Source organism: Helianthus annuus, chromosome 6 (assembly GCF_002127325.2).
Source record: "Helianthus annuus cultivar XRQ/B chromosome 6, HanXRQr2.0-SUNRISE, whole genome shotgun sequence".
Taxonomy (NCBI): Eukaryota; Viridiplantae; Streptophyta; class Magnoliopsida; order Asterales; family Asteraceae; genus Helianthus; species Helianthus annuus.
The window spans coordinates 74,384,033-74,402,294 of NC_035438.2; the positions used below are offsets into that span (position 1 = coordinate 74,384,033).

An 18,262-nucleotide genomic window follows, 5' to 3' on the forward strand; every position below is an offset into this window, starting at 1 on the left:
ATAAAAAGATTTTATTTCTTGTTTCTATGAGTGGGCTTTATATTTTTAACAATACTCAAAGGGGTTTTACAATTTTGAAAATGGATTAAAAAAAACCAATCGGGTGAGGTAATTTGAAATAAGTCTTTTAATAAAAACAACCGGTCTCGCTAAGTTTGTCTAAGTGTGAATCATCGTTGTTTGATATCTTTCTATGTATGAGTTACTTAGAAAGTTTCTAGACGTTTATGTTTTAGGTATGAGTGTTCTAATATATTTTTGACAAGCTATTTTAGATTGACTGAAAGAAGAGAGGAAGCTCGCTTTTTGGTGAACTCGAGTTGTTCGATGTTGTGTGAAGAACAAGACTGGGGCGGGAAGCGACTTCTCGAAGATTTGATAAAGATCTGAAGAACCCGCATATATCAAGAGGGAAGTCTTTAAATGCACCTCAGGATGATTAATGCGGGAAGCGGCTTCTTGAAGATATGCTAAAGATGTGCAGATCCCGCATATATCAAGGGGAAGTCTGTAAATGCACCTAAGTTTGATAAATGCTGGATGCTGTTGAAGTATGAATCTTCAAGGACTTGGTTGTTATTTGTTGAAAATTGTCATCACAAATTCGGACAAGGTGTGTGTCCAATGGGTCCGAATTTGTGGATTGGGATTGTTAGTACTTATAGTTCATCTGTTATGTCCGAATTTGTTATTCAAGCTTGTCAGAACTTATAAGTTCTTTAGGGTTTTGTCCGAATTTAGCTAGTATATTGTCAGAACTTATAAGTTCATGCTAGTGTCCGAATTTGTATTTTTTTGTATGTGAGTACTTATTTGTTAAGTCCTGACAAGGTTATTTAGAATATGTATTGTCCGTATTTAGGTCTAGGGCTTGTATTGCAAGGACTATAGTGTCCGCACTTGAGGTTGTATATATTCTAAGTGGATGTATACAATCAGTAATCAATGAGTGAAACAAAAAGGCTTTTGGAGAAAACTTCTTGTGCAAGATTGAATTCTAGAGAGAGAAATAAACCCTAACTTTGTGTGTTCTTCACTGCGTGTGATTATGATCTATGAAATGCTCAGTGTATTCACAGATTATTCTATTCTCTCATCTTCTACACCTTCTGTACGAGCTCTACGTTGCGGTACGAGACACGCGGTAGTTTCCGCATATCGCGTGTGTGTCGAGCGATCCGGGTTCGTCTGTTCGAGGTGTTCGTTGTAGAAAAAAGACCTTACAACAATGTCAAGAAACAAAGACACAATAAATCGCAAAAAAGACACAATGACGTAAATATATAAAAGACACTAATAAACAAAAATTCAAAAATCTACAACCTGTAAATCAAAAGTGAATACTTAAAATGTCACATAGTAGAGTTCGAGTTCTATAAGACGCTTGCAATGTCGCTTAAATGATGTCAATCGTCGTTCATTTCATACATTTTTTACGACTTCTTATTTTTAAGAGATTTTGTATTTAATCCTAAACCTTCCTTAAAAATATTTTAGTTTAAAAATATACTGCATGTTAAAAAAAACCTTATTTCCGTTTCACCATAACTTATCGTAATACATCTCTTTTCCCTCTATATTAAACTTATGTTAACAAACTATTGAGATAATTTAGATTAAAAAGTACTATACATTAAAAAAATAGGGTATACTAGTTCAAAAATAGTCTCTTAAATAAGTTTCACAATAAGACAATAATCTAAGTAATATTACCATACATATATGATATACCATTAACATAAGTCACGTTTAGGTCCTCTTTTTACATATCGAAGCGGTATACCTATTTATATATGTAAAGCTTTATAAAAGTCTGAATATATCTTTGCTCTATGTACGTATATGTTTTGTTGAATACAATTTTATTCACAATACAATATCTTTTTTTTTGTAACCTAAGGTATAGTAAATGTCGCTACAATACCGATATAATAGTGAACATAAAAACACTAATATGCATAAACTTTTATACAAATAGTTAGTTATTAAATTATATATTGCGCAAAAACAAAAAAAAAATGAAATCATATTTTACCTTAGATTCTTTGCATACTATAATTTGCTTTTAAACCGACTTCCTTCTAGAACTTCATATAGTGCTACTAAAGACTATCAACATCCCGTTGCGACATACGGGTTCGCGTCAACTCGTTATAAATTATAAACTAATTTTAAAATAAGTAGTCAACAAAGTCCAAGATAATATATTGATGAAAATCATATCATTTCAAAGAAAGGATGAATACATGGTAAAATGGAAATTATTCATTACGCATACGAGTTACATTAATATATAAAACCATTATTCATGAAAGATGAAACCACCATATTATTCTCTTAATGTGCCTCTTATGCCATAAAAGCATCCTTCGGGAAGGTCTTTGAGATTCCTGTGGGTGTGTTTACAGTTATTTTGTCGCTTGTTGGGCTTTCAGCGTAGATCTTAGTGAGTGAAATCCATATCATCAACTCTTTAGACTTCACTCCTGATAACTTTTTGATCTTACAGTTCTCAAAGTACGAGCTGATCTCAGTAGCGTATGAGATGTGTCTTCCAGCCTTCTCGAACTCGTGTGTGATATCATTCTTTTGTTTGATCCAAAAAAAACCAGTTTCTTTTACGAAACCAAGTTCCTCAACATCCTTTACTGGCAATAGACCGTCAGGAAGATGATATTCTCTTAGAAGAGACTTGGCTTTTTCTACGCAAACATCGTTGCCAGTGAGAATTTCTGCACACGCTCTTATCTCAGGGGTGATTGGTGACATCTTTCTGGTTTTCTGAAGGTAGTTTGTATGTGATGTAAAGAGTTGATGGAATGCTTTTGCAGTTTGCTAAAACGTTGTTATTTATAGATAGTTGAATAAATTAGTGACCTTAATGTTGATTTTAATTGCCAAAATGCCCCTTTGTCACAACTTATTTTTCTAATAGAAGTTATTCGTTTCAACATCCAAGCTTTTGTTGTCACATGCAACTTTAAAAATATAATATTTCACTCCATCTTAAATGACATTATAAAATGTTGAAAATATATAATTTAAGGAGACAAAACGTGGCTTAAAGAGTGTTTTCTAAGATTAAAGTAGATCTCAACTAACATAGTTTTTCTAAAGCTACATAAATTAGTATTGAGTTCAATTCCTCATAAAAATTACATATTTTACATTATCCTCATGCTTGCAAATGTCTGCATTTGGACAAGAAACTAACTTTTACTTATTGAGTTCAATTCCTCTAGTGAATTTTAGTTCAGAATTGGGTACGTAAATACATATTTAATTTTAACCCATGTCAAGCAATTAAGAATGAATGGCTCTAGGTATCTAACTACTTTCCAAATGTGGTTTTCTATTCAGCTCTTGTTATATTAGAGCGAACCTGGAACAATTTATATCAACTTGTACAAAATCAAAGCGCTAACAAAGACTATTTCACCAAACTCCCATAACTTTGCTCCGATATTTGTTACCAAAACAGATCATCGTAAGCAAGAAAACACATAATTCCTTTAAACAAAACCTCCTCAAATATGTTGGTTGATCTTGAAGCTTTGCTTGACCATACCCATATGTAAATGCATCAGACAGCAAAGAAAGCTGAGCTATGAAACCCCAAGATTCAGATTTCAACAACAAAGAGTAACATTAGCCAAGAAGCATGCCCCGCTTGCGGTATGCGCATATAATGTATATATGTGTGGGCGCTCTGGGGTAAAAGTGAAAGTGCACCAATTTTAACGTTATTTTACTAATTTAGTGGAAATAATGTTAAAAGAGAGGGATGGTTAATCATGCATCATGTGGGGGAGTTGATGGCCGAAAGACAGTGGAGTATATGCACTAATTTGTCTTTGCCTTAATTGTTGAGTGTTATGTGCCTTATGTCCTTGATACAAAACTATCATCGAGCCGGGGTCTCACCGGAAGTTGCCTCCCTATTTCTACGGGGTAGAGGTAAGGCTATCTACATCTAACCTGCTTAGACCCTACCTTAGCTTTATTATTGGTAGGATTTACTGAGTATGATGATGATGATTAGCCAAGAAGGTTTTGACTACTAATCTCAAAATCCAGAGTAATTTGGCAATCTGGGAAGAAGGATGGGTAAATGACGATGTCGAACTAGGGGATTGCCAAATTAGGGTTTTATTTGTTTCTTTTTTATACAGGGCAAAAGGGGAATAAAGATGGACCGAAAAAATAAAGCTTTAACTAAAATAATGTGGGAAATGACAAAAATATCTCTGATTAACTGAGGATAATGGATGGGGTTAAGTCAGTTGAACTAAAATGACAAAGTTGAAAACTTTTTGGACCCACATGCGATTAATCAAACCTTTGGAATAAACTGAAAAAAGTTACTCAAACCACAAGTACTAAAATGGCATTTTACTCAATTTTTTAAATATGTTTGTGTTTGATATGAATATCCTTTAAAAAACAAAAGCCTTTTAATCATTAGTTTATTTTTATCTATAAGAAAACTATTATTATTTTTATTATTATTATTTTATTATTATTATTATTATTATTATTTTATTATTATTATTATTATTATCTGCAATTTAATTATTTAAGCATTATTAAGATTAGCCACATATATTTGTACAACCAAACGATTTAAACTATCAATTATTGATAAATATGGTAATTTTACAGACAAAAGATCAAATCTAATTTAACTTTTAATATAGGATTATTTTCACATGTGACTCTCTCCTTCAACCTTACCATTTATACTTACATTTTATTTTAAAATATGTTTTTAATCCTTATCCTTAATAATATAATAATTTAATCTAAATATGTTAATAACCAGATTAGGATGCACTATTTGTTAATATTATTAGATAAATACAATGTGTTATATTAAATATTATTGTAAAATAAAAAAAACATATAATAATTAGATCTTTTTACTAAACCATCCTTATTTTAGTACTAATCGGAATAACACAATAATTTGATTATACTATTATTACACTTTTGTAACTATGTAATCAGGATTATATAGAAGTATGATTTACACTTTTTTGATATTTACGTGGGTTTGTAACACCTATAAATTAAATTATTATTCAATCTATTTTTTTATATTTAATCCATGTGATACAATGGTTTATATAATAGTCTAATTTTAATAAATCACTCCAAAGAATGTCATAATGTCATGTAGAAATATCTCCTTCAATGTCAAGAATAATAATAAATATATTTTAAATAATTGGATTTAATATATATATATATATATATATACATATATATACACACACACAGATGATTATAACTCTTCCATATTCTTAATTCTTAATAATTAATATTAGTTATCTAGTAACCTATACTTTAATAAAATATCTCTACTCTAAAAAACAAAAACAAACTTATCAGAAAGTAGAAAGTAGATGGGAGGACTAAAAAATTATACACCCGTCACTATTTGACGTAACAAAAAATTTAAAACCTTATCATGTTCCTAATTTGTTATTATCGTTTTCACAAATGGTAAACATGTATAAAAATAGTATATATATGTTTAAAATATATATGCTCAATCATGAACTAATTACATTCCATCACCTATGTTAATCTGGAATAAAATATACTAATTCTTTCGTATTCAAAGCCAAAATTCTTTATTCGTAAACGCATCATTTAGACCGAGTAATATTATATTTTCTTTAATTTTGTATGTATAGTTCATATTAGGGTTATATGTATTCATATCAAAATTTATATTTATTATGTGTGATACAAGAAATAATAAGAAATATAAAAAGTAATTCAATATTTATAATTGTTGGTCCTTCAAACGCAACAAATCTCAACAATAACATATTTGTTTTAAAAAAATCATTCAAGTTTAGATAAATAGAAGGCACTTTTTTTCCAAAGAACATGATCAAAACTGCATGATTATCTAAAGGTCTTTTATTTCCTATCCTTATATAATGCATGGATCTATAACCTACTATGTAATAATTTGAGATTGGAAGCTACACGTCAGTTTTTATTATGAATCACATCATCAGCTATAAACTTTTAACAATTAAATTTTGAAAAAGAATAGGTCAACCTGCATTTGAAAATTAGTAAGCTAAGATTTATGAACCGGTTAATTTTATTATTGTTTTCTAATATGTATTAAACTAGTGGGATTTCCCGTGTGATGCGATGAGAATTCTATGTATGAATGAAACATAAAACAATCTTAATCGAGACATTAGCATGTTGAATTCAAAGAACAAAGTAGGCACATGTCATGTGAAACCACAACAATCCAAAACGACAATAGTTTTTAATCCTACAAAGTTTTTTTTTTTCCAAAAACATTAAATGTTCTAATTCTAGTCCCGATCTTCATCTTCAATCAATGATAAGTTTTTGGTGTTTTCTTCCAAGTTATGCAATCTACAAAGACGCACACGAATATATTAGTGTTTAAATAAAATAAGAACACATCTTATATATAAAATATAAAAATGTAATTACCTATTTCAATATCCTTCAAAGCTTGAACCAAAACCTCTAGTTGTTGACCATGCATGTAAGGAGGATCTTTAAATTTGTTGGTGTAGGACGTAACCGATCTTGGGCACAAATAAATGCCTTGATAGTATTAGGAGTAAGAGAGCTTTTATATTTATCAATCGCCCTTCCACCACTGATACTAAAAATCGACTCAGATGCAACAGTTGATATTCACATTCCCAAAACACACTTGGCATTTTGAAAAAGAATAGAGAACTTAATTGAATTTTCCTTCTACCAACTAAAACGTCAAATTTATCATCATTGTTTCCATTCTATACTGTAAAATAAATCTCTACTTCATGATCATCAAGAAGTTGTTTACCTTTTTCCTTAAATTACTTATTGTAACAATCTTCTAAGTCAACATACCCAACACCATTAACCAAATAAGGTGTGGAAGACGACGTTCTCTTTCGCTCATTTGTTTATCTATCTTTAGCTTATAATGATCAAGCAACTCCATTAATGTTTCCTTCACTTTGTCCTTATTTCAGGGGTCAAAAACTATTGTTGCGTACAATAAAAAATAATATCGACTAGATTATCCTAATATTTCTCAAACTTTGTGCGCATAGATAAATTTCTATACTTGAGTGCATTTTGGAAAGCTCAACCAATAATCAATTCGCGGTTACATATCATCTCACTCTTATGATTTGACATTTGACAAAAGCATAGAAATTTCTTTCTTAAAATCCAATCTTTATCAACCCAATCTTAAAACCCAATCTTTATCAACCCAATGTTCAGAGCTTTAGATAGGTGAAATGGGTTTTAAGACGGTGTTTAAAATCAAGTCTTATAAGACGGTGTTCTATTTGAACACCGGCTTAAACTTTGTGAACCCCGTCTTTTAATATCAAAACATTTATTAAAACAAATACTTTTAACACCGTCTTATAAACATAGTGAACCCCGTCTTTTAATACCATTTTAACACCACTGCTGAAAAAAAATACATTTACTGAATACATATTTTCCAAAAATACATTTGCTGGAAAAAAATACATCAACCTTATATACACCAATGGAAGATTTTCAAATCAAACCAAAACAATACACATTCAAATCCAAAATAAACCCGTAGACATCCAATTCGGTGTGAATACATAACAAACTACACATAAGCTAAACTAACGAAATACCTAACTCGCAAAAAAACTTCGGCATCAACGTCATCAACAAAACATCTATTTCATTATCCGTAGCCTCTCTCGTGTCGTGCCACCTCTAAAATAAAAGTAGATAGAAAGAGTTATTACAAATAATATAGAATAAATCTAAAGGCAAAGAGAAAAATCGATAACAACATCGGCAATAAAGCTATGTATATATTTACATGTTATATACATCTAAACCTTCTAAGTTTTTTTAAAAAATAAACAGTTAAGTAATAAATTGATAAACAAGTGTATTTTACTTACCTCATCGGGAAATTGGTTTTGATACAAATTGACAAAGTCAAACATATGTTGGAGAACCATGTTGCCGCACTCCCATCCACCCTTTTGTTGCTTAAACTGTAATAAATTAACAAATTATTATTTAAAAGTAACGAAAATCAAACAATTTAGAAATAGCAAACACACATACATTAACCATTGTGTAGTTGAACTCGGATCCTAAGGCGGTAGAAATTAGGCTTGAAAGACGATAGTGAGAAGCATTCTTTTCGCCTTTTATCTTTGTTGAATCCAAAATATATACATGTCCTATGTGTTGGGCAATGATGAACAAAGACCAAGGGTTGCTACAAAATTAGCGTTATAGAATAGTTAGGTGAATCATAGTAATAAAATAAAAGCAAGTTAACTAAAAAAAACTTACTCAGCCAAATGCGGTGCAAGAATGAAATCTTTATTGACATGATGAGTCGCTAAACTAAAAATGTGATCTTCAACCTCTCTAGGATTTCTTTTGCACATATCACCTGTGATTGCGTTCACATTTAAAAAGGTGCATCGGTTGCATTTTTTAGCCTCTGACTCCTTATAAAAGTACCTTAAAATAAGAATAAAATATATGACAAAACTTAATAAATTCAGTTATATCTATACAATATTATAGTGATAACAACTTACAATGTAAACCAAAACACAATGGTGAGATCAACCTAGTCTTTAATGTCATTTTTTTTTTTAAATTTGTACACGATGCACATGGACAAAATATCAATATCAATATCGATCTCCTATATTCACCCGATGAACTTCGGCGGCCTTAAGAAAACTTTGAACACCCATAATATATATTACATCCGTACGACTTCTATGGTACATCCAATCTTCACGATCCTCCATCTGAAAATTAAAATAAATAAATAAATAAATAATGATGTGAGCGTATACGTATGATGTAAATCAATGCTCTAAGGCGGTGAATCCTAACCCACTTTTTGAATTACCATCTCATAAGTATATTTTTAACGAGACGACATTTAAGAAAAAATCGTCTGCATTTCCCGTTAACTCCCCAAGTATGCATAAAACCGCAAACCCGTAGGAGTAGAGGAAATACCAACCGATCTTTTCTTAAATGATGTTTCGTTAAAATGTATACATATCCTAAATGAGATAGAATATTCAAAAAGCAGTCCCAAAATAGGACAATCCAATATTTATCTCTATTGAGTAAACTGCCATTTTGGTCCCTGTGGTTTGACCAGTTTTGCCATTTTAGTCCAAATCTCAAACTTTTTACATCTGGGTCCATGTGGTTTGTAATTTGTTGCCATTTTAGTCCAAAAGTTAAAAACCCTATTTTTTGACTGTTGCAACCTCCTATTTTATATTTTAGTTCAGGGGGATTTTGGTCATTTTGTTTTTCATTTAACATTTTCTTAATTCAAAAATTAATATATATTAATATACACACATACATCTTCAGTTCATCTTCATCATCGATGAAGAAATCTCTAGCTCTCCCTCTCTTATCTGAACTACCACCACACCACCACCACCACCAACCCACTGCCGCCAACACCACCATCTCTCTCTTCTCTCTCTCTCCTCTGCACACACACACACTCTCTCTTTCTCTCTCCAAACACCCATCTCTCTCGACCCAGATGCAGCATAGATTCAAGCAACCTTGGATCCGATTCAAGTAACCACCAGATTCAAGTAACAAAAACCAAATTCAAGTAACAAAAACCAATCAAAAAACACAAGATAAATTACCTAATGTAACTTGAATCCGATTCGATTTCTGAACAAAATCAACAAACGACACGTCATCACCATCTCGCCAAGCACCACCACCTACCACCACCACCACCACCCCCCCCCACTCACCGCCAAGCACCACCACCTGCCACCACCCTCTCGCACCCCCTGCAACCACCGCCCCTCTCTCTCAAATCTTTAACCTCAGACTCAAATTCATCTTTTTCTTTCAACAATTTTGGTTAACAATCAAGATTTGAATCTTTTTTCCTACCTCAACACACTCTGCCACCATCACCACATGTTGCCACTGCCACAAGCTAGCCACCGCCACTTGCCAACCATAGATTGAAGCACAAAATCACATATCTGAGCAATATTGAAGCCCTAATCTTTCTTTATCTCTCTCTCTTGGCTCGATGGGGTTCTGGATATGGTTGGGAAATTGGGTTTAAGAAGGTGAAATGGGTGGATGTATTCAAGTGGTTGAGATTCAGGTTTAGATCTGCAATGATGTTAGGGTTTTGATGTAATTGGGATAGGGGGTATTTATATTATGTGGGTTTTGTAATAAATAAATTGCTTTAATAAAAATTAAATGACCAAATTACCCCTGCGTATAAAGACAAAAAAAGGGCCTTAAAACAGTAAAAAATGAGAGATTTTGAATTTTGGACTAAAATGGCAACAAAATGCAAACCACATGGAGCCAGATTTAAAAAGTTTGAGATTTGGACTAAAATGGCAAAACTGCCCAAACCACAAGGACCAAAATGGCAGTTTACTCATCTCTATTAGATAAATTTTAGACGGGTAATTCTAAAGGGTTATCTAAATCTATAATTATACACCTATATGTAAATGTAAATATAATAACATCTATATGTTACTAAATATAAATAATATCTGATTGTTATTGAATAACCATGACAGATTTATAAATATGATTATCATCGATAAATGAAATAATAGAGTGCGGTTATGATGACAATGAAAAGATGAATGCAAATGGTTCTTGTCTATCAAGCTATTCATACTTCATGAGAATCATTTGTTGGTAAAAAGTAACTCTATAAAATTGATTTAATATTCAGTTCACTAATATATATGTAGGATCCTGTATCTGACCCGAACGAGACGTTCAGAGAGGTTCTGATCTATTTCAGGTGTGGAACACAAGAAATAGACTTAGATACAGCAAGCAATTTACTTTAAACACCGATTATATTGATTTGACAGCAAATACAATCAGTCCTCACACCGGCAGCACTTTGGTATGGAAATTAGCAAAAAGTTACTATGATTTCCCTCCTAATGACTATTTATACTAGCCTTGATTCCGCTCGAAAGACACCAGAACCAGTTGGAGCGGAATCAACAAGATGTTGATTTCGCTTGAAACCGTTTCGAGCGGAATCACTTTCATATGTTCATTCAAGCGAAATCAGCTATATAAACACCTATTTTCTCGATCTACGAGCCCTGATCTATACAATCTAATCTAAGACTCGATACAAGACGAAGTCGACAGATGTATGCACTAACAGACTCCCCCTCAGATGTTGACGAGTCTTCAGAGTCGAGTCTGACGGTGTCGTGTCTTAGCAACTTCAGTCTTTATCAGTCTTCGGGCTTCCCTCTTTCAATCTTCTCTTGCATGTCTTCAGACTCCCCCCTTGCGATATGCTGGCATTCCTTCAGTTCATCAGCATCATCAGCTTCAGGATCGTTGTCTGGCTTTCTTCAATCAGAATCCTCAGGTATCGTAACCTGGCTCTCTAAAAATAAGCTTCTCAGGATCGATCAACCTGGCTTACTTTCACACAGCTTTGATTCCAAGATCATCACCTGACTCTCTTTCTGCTCAGGATCATTAATCTCAGCTCATACTTAAACCTGCATAAACTCTACCTCAAAGTAAATTTTACTCATTTACTCATTTCAAATATAGAGGCATGCACTAACTCAGAATCTCCCTCAAAAATAATCAGAATGATTTTTCTCATATAATTCTGATGAACCACTTGAAGATTTGATTAAAATACAATCAATTAAGAACAAACTCCCCCTCAAATTATGCTCATCATGTTTAGCACTCGGAAATTTTGAAAATCAGCTTTTCAATACCAGTTGTCGAAAATCTTTTTGAATTTTTCAAAAATATATGCTAAAACACACTGAAAATCTTTTTGGATTTTGAAATAAGAGAAATGTAATGCAATAAAGAAATATTTACAGATAATATTTTTGTGAGTTTATGTAAGAGGATCATATCAGTTTATGAGACAATATCATCAACACCGTTAAGCTTCATTTCATATTAAGTTCTAAACAGTTCACCTAGATTGTCAGTATATTTGTCCACTTAAATTTTCACACAATTTTCAACTGATTCGAGATACAATATTAATGTCTTAAGCACTTGAACTTATCCGTGTGTCCTACTACTTGAATATACTCCTGTATCCAGATTCCAATATTCAGTCTTACAGGTGCGTATACCTAGATGATATCTGTAAGGGGTTAGATGCGAAACCGTGAGAGCTCAGGTCAGAACTTCCGTTCCGCAGAGAGATGACGGCTCGACTTTTGGTGTGTCCCCTTTAGAGGATCTTTTGTTACAACAGCAATGACTATCAATTTTATTGTTTCATCAATTTGTTGAGGGCTGCGCTTTTTCAAGCATTCGCGGAAAGTATTATACGGGGACTAGGTCAGTATTTCCACACAGCAGAAGTCCCGGGATAATACCCCAGATATCACTAAGCATAAAGACCTAGTATCTTAGAAAGAAGGACCTTTCAAACAAGATTTCGGGGGTTACCCATATATCCAAGAAGTTGTTAACCACGATATAAGCAAGTTTGAATTTTAGGTTTATATCTCGTCACAATCTACTAAATGTGTAAAAACCTACTGACACATCCACAGTAAGACTGTTTATCACATATTTAACTTTTCATTTCTTTAGCATGTTGTGACAGTCTACTGATGTACTATGATTTCCTCTTTTATACAACAAAACTCTTTTTTCATTTTATCATGTTTTTGTTGTTTTATCAATATTTTTCAAATCAAAAATGAGTTTTGTTTTTGTGTTTTTTCAAATTTTCTAATGTTTTTGGATTTTCTGAAATTTTATACTCCCCCTAAAATGCAAACACATTAAAGAAAATTGAAAACAAACTGTACAGAAAAATTTGACAACCGACATCGAATCGCCTCAGATCGCCATTCACTTGGAATAAACAATCAGAATTCCCCCTCTCAACAAACTATTTTCTCGTTATGATTTCAAAACACCTTAAGTTTGTTTTAATCAAAATGATTTTTCCGGAAATAAGTTTATTAAAACCACTTGTAGGTTCTCTTGTAGATTAGGGGCATGGTTCATCATATTGTTTATCAAGCACTTGTATGAAGATTACATCAAGTTCAACTCAATGGCCTTGATGAATCCTTTCTACCACACTACAAAAAAAATGCCATCTAGTGGCATGCAAAAAGGGCCACAGAAAAACAAAAAAGTGTCACTAAAGAACCTTGTAAGAACGTGCGGCACACAAAAAAAGTGCCGCAAGAAGCGCTGACGCTAAAGCCTTTTAGTGGCACTTTTTCAATGTGTCTCACAAAGTTTTTAGGCTTTTAGTAGCACATTTTTATATGCCAGTACAAACTTTTGAGCTTTTAGGGGCACATATGTTTTGCCACAAAATCACATCAAATTAAATGCCATTGACGTTTATCATGTTAATTTTAATTAATCAAAATTATCATTTATTTACAATAAAAATTAAAACAAAATTGCAAAATGTAGAAATCATAAAATAACCACTTCAATTAAAAGTTCAATCAATCTTCCAAAGATCCCAAATGTCTAATAAGTGTCGATCTAAGTCTAATGATCAAACACATAACCCAAATATACTAACAAGTGTATGAATAAATACTCAAAACTTCATTATGTTCATGAATCTCTTTCACAATCTTCATGCGCGTTAAATAATCATCGTGTTAAGGTTTTCTTATTAGTCATACTTGCACTTCATAGTTCCCATCACTTACTATTTATTGTCGCTACATCAGCCAACTGACTATACTCAACCTGAAATTTCACAATTCATGTTAAATTGATTAGATCTGATAACCATAGCTATCAAAGATGTAAGAGCAATTAATAAAAGGCAAACTTACTTCTTTTCACATCACTTAAAGCTCTTCAGCCAAAAGAGATTGGGTGGTTTTTTCAATACCCTAGTTGTCGGAATTGCCATCACCTAACAACAAGAGAGTTCATGATGAGAATGTTTACCCTTCAGTTTATAATGAGTCGTATTCAATTATCTTCTGTCTTAGACAGGTCAATTGATGAACTAAAACATTGCTAAAAATACGGTGAATGGGTCAATAGAGTTAATTGACAAATAATGCCCAAAGTATATTCTTTAAGTATGCAATCTCTATTTTTTTTGTACAGATGTAGTTTTTTAATCCATTAAAACCCGCTAACTAGAAGTTACACCTCTAGATGGAGTAATAGAACACACGCATACCTGTAAACATGGTAGGCTCTTAATATCTTGTTCGGTAAAAAAGCCACCTAGAAAAAATGCATAAGTGAATTAAAGTTAATACAACACACCTTCAAATAAATAGCATATAAGATGAGTAACCTTTGTTGCAATCAGCGGTTTAGAAACTTGTGCCCCCATCAATTCAACCATGGTCTGAAATATAGCACATAACAAAAATTTCATATGATGTAAATCCATTATCTTGTATAATAAGAAAGTTTGCAATAGAAATAGCAGATTGAAAATAGACTAACCATAATGTCCTCTCGATCTTCACGTTGATATCTTGTCAAACATATAACTAGTGACGTTGCACCTGGAATCCCATTCAAATCTCTCACCGGTACGTATATTACCTGAAATAGAAATGCACATACTTGGTTACAAACCACTAACTCAGTCCTGAATAGATTCATAATGTAACCTAAAACCAATCAGATTTGTGTACTGATCAAGGTTGTATCCATAGGCGCTCGGACATCAAAACTGTGATCAACCCACAGACTAGAGACTAATATCTTCCCATCTTGTCTGGCAGCAACACATAGGGGATCAACCTACAAAAACAAAACACAAATATATATTATAACTAAAGTATCAGTTATTTAAAATGTTGCATACATTATACCAACACTGAATTACATCTGTTGAATGGGAAATTAAAATGTTTAGTTGACAGTTTGTGAAGATTTAAAAAATTATCAACTCGTATAAATTGCTGAACAGCTAGGATGACTCTACAGACATATCATAAGCAAATCAAGATCCTTGATTGTTTCTCATCTATTTACTTGGTGTTACCACTTCATACCCACCAGTTCTTATGTAAATTTACATTCCACATAAGAATGACTTATTATATACTCAATTAGTAAATGAGCCCGAGCTTCACTTATCGATCTTGAGCCAGCTCGCGAGCCTAAACGAGCCCATTATTTACATATTTCTATAATCACTTATTATCTCGGGCTCCGCTCATTTGCCCCCTACTCATAACCCTTGGATACAAATGTATTACAAATCCCTACACATGATGAGTTTTTTTTTTGAAGGCGAAACCAAACTTTTATAAATATGTTTTTTAACTAGAGGCCAGTATGCAATTATCACTAAGCCATTGAACAACCAACTAACACCCAATATGTTTTTTAACGAGAAAAAATAAATGGTCTGAAGCAATGCGATTTTGGAAGAAATTATAGATGGTCTGACCCTTTAAATCAAGAGAGATCTCACCTTTAAAAGAGATTGCTTTAATTGTGCTAGCAGTCAAAGGCTGTTGGCCCATAGTTGCAGGTGTTGTGATCTCACCTTTAGAAGCGATGACATTAGCAGAGTATAGACCACGGTGTGAAGTCAATGCTGGAAATAGAAACAAGTGTAGAGCCAGATTAAAAACACGAAAACTAGTTTAAAACAACGCAAATAGGATAATAGATGAAAAATGATGTTACAAGTTCTTAGATGAGCCAAATTAACTCCATTATGATTTACATATCTAGAGTAGTCACGCCCAATCACTCGTAATCCCATCATTACCTAAAACAAATACACAATTAACAAACTGGACCCGCTAAGCATGGCTATAGTTTCTTTAAAAGTTATGCTAATAATCAATATTATAGTACCAATTACCTCCATAATAATAAGGGGTCAAAATATAACCACTGGAGTAAACAACCATTGTTGGATCCATAAAACACTTCTTAGGTTGCACCTGACTATTTCCAATGTCTACAGAAGACTCCAAAGGTAATGATTAACAATCAGCCAAGTAAAACATTTTTAATCTCAATTAATATATGGTTAATTCAAAAGCCTATAGGGTGCCGAATAGCAGCTACTCAAGTTTTTTTTATCCATTTGATGTTGTTACAATATAGAAGACTCTAAGGCATTGGAGATCTTTCAGCACGGGCAAGTTACTCCTCCTAATTAGACAAATTTCAGTCGACATCCACTCTTGATGCAAGTTATTTTAGGATCAGGAGGTTCAATTACTAAACTTTATTGAATGCTTTAAAACAGAATAAGTCTCGGACAATGTCAGAGTTGGGGTCTGTACAAAATTTTCCATGTAAGGTCATAATCCCAGGTTTATTTTATTAGAGGCCCACACATGCTAAACACAAGTTTCATAAAAAAACTGACAGATAACCATTTATCTAGTAAGACTTGTGAAATAGAAAGTATTTTGGTTGATGCATTTCATCGAGCAATTGGTATGCATCTTCAAACCTTACACTTTAGACTTACAAGAGAGGTCGATTGGAAGGTGATGTAGGTGATTGTAGTCGAAGTAATCCAGGAGAGCCGATTGCTGGTGTAGAACGGTTGCAACAGCTACGATGAAGAATACGATACGGGTGAAGGCTGATAGAATCAACACGCCACACACCTGTTGATGTGTGATGGTCAAAGGTAGACTCGTGAAGGCGATTTGAGAGGAGTTGAGTCATTTTTCAGGGAAGAGTGAGGATCGATTGATCGGTAAGGGTTACAGGATGAGATAACCGTTTTAGGTTAAAGGAGGTTGGAGGAAGAAGATTAATGCTATTTGAGAGGAGGGAATTAGATTTCTATTGATAAGTGGGAGGGAAGCTTAAAGTTTTTAAACAAATTTTGAAAGTACGTATTCTTGTAACAAAATCTAGCTTTAATTAAAAATATAACATACATATTTTATATAAATTAATAAATAATTTGTCATTATGTTATATAAGATAAATAATGATGCTGCTTTTAAATGGTTAGTAACATTACAAAAAAAACATTTATAACTATAGAATTCTAAAAAAGTAAATAAAAAAATGTTATTAAAGATTTTCAACATGAAAACTAATACGAAGGGAAATTGATTTTGGTGAAGATGATTTATTGGTTTTGGTTGAGTTTTTAACTTGTGTTTTTAAGACTTTAGAAAGACAACTAATATATTGGGAGGGAACAAATTTTTAGAGAAATTTTATTAAAGGGTTTGGAGGGAAATAAAAAAATTTCAAAAGAAATGCTTAAAAGCTTTAGTGGCATATGTAAAGTGCTATTAAAAACCTATTGAAATTTTAGTGGCATACGAAAAGTGCCATTAAAAATCCAACTTAGTGGCACAAAGGTTAAATACCACTAAAAGTGTGTGCTAATGAAAGTGGCTCACGCAAAGTGCCATCAAAAACCTAAATTAGTGGCACAAATACTAAATGTCATTAAAAGCGTGTGCTACTAAATGGCATTTTTTTTGTAGTGCCACTTGTAAGAACAACCACCACATTTAACCATATGTAGGAATAAACCTCTACACAAACCATTTTACCAATCAAGATGCCGATTCCTGCTTCTCACTTACCAACCTGGAAGCTCCGGCACCTGTAAAATTTCAACAACTTAAAATTCTTTTACATAAACTATTTAAACATGAATGATGCTGATTCCTGATCCACGATTACAAACTTGGGATCTCCGGCATAGTCCTGATGTTCAGGGAAAGAGAATTTCCACCCAAGTCTTTTCAGACTTAAGTGTTTTCAATTCTTGCTCAGTAGGGTTGTAAGTTTCCTTTTTAGTTGCATAGAAATCTTTAACCCCTTTTACTTTCCCATCAAGCATTTTCCCAAAAATTTTCTTAACATTCCCATTGAATGTTTTCTCGACATCAAACTCAGTTTTCTCAGAATAAAACTAAAACTGATCTGAGATTTCAACTTTACCAACTTTCTGTTTAATTTCTTCAAATTTCAGTGATGGAAATTCATCATCATTCACTGAATCTTTTACCTCAACCTGTGGCTCTTCTGGCTTTGTGGAACCAGATTCATCGCCAACTTTTTCAACAATTTTCTTAACAACCCACACTTGGTTGTCTTTTGCTTTCTTTTTATAAAGATTCTTCTTCGAACATTCACCAACTTCATAAGTAGAATTTTCAAAAATTTTGAAGTTTTCGGTTAGTGGTTTAACATCAACAACTTTTTCTTTTAGTTTTTTCAGAAACTC

The 18,262-nt window shown here is 32.7% G+C and overlaps 1 protein-coding gene and 1 long non-coding RNA gene across 4 annotated transcripts; both read right to left on the reverse strand.

Annotated features, from left to right (window-relative positions):
• Positions 1 to 2,349: 2,349 nt before the first annotated feature.
• LOC118479585 lies at positions 2,350 to 2,769 on the reverse strand. Its single transcript, XM_035974187.1, has one exon. It carries the CDS (start codon positions 2,767 to 2,769, stop codon positions 2,350 to 2,352), a length of 420 nt encoding a protein of 139 aa, XP_035830080.1.
• A 10,764-nt stretch (positions 2,770 to 13,533) lies between these two features.
• Positions 13,534 to 16,858, reverse strand: LOC110903492. Of its 3 annotated transcripts, XR_002571997.2 has the most exons (10): positions 16,529 to 16,858; positions 15,908 to 16,006; positions 15,727 to 15,811; positions 15,509 to 15,634; positions 14,721 to 14,829; positions 14,527 to 14,628; positions 14,372 to 14,425; positions 14,252 to 14,298; positions 13,893 to 13,975; positions 13,534 to 13,803 (listed from the first exon to the last, which is right to left on the reverse strand). It is a non-coding gene; the product is annotated as an uncharacterized LOC110903492 (long non-coding RNA). The 3 variants fall into 3 exon arrangements; XR_004861564.1 differs by having other exon boundaries at positions 14,527 to 14,829; XR_004861565.1 differs by lacking the exons at positions 15,727 to 15,811; positions 15,908 to 16,006 and having other exon boundaries at positions 14,527 to 14,829.
• Positions 16,859 to 18,262: the final 1,404 nt, after the last annotated feature.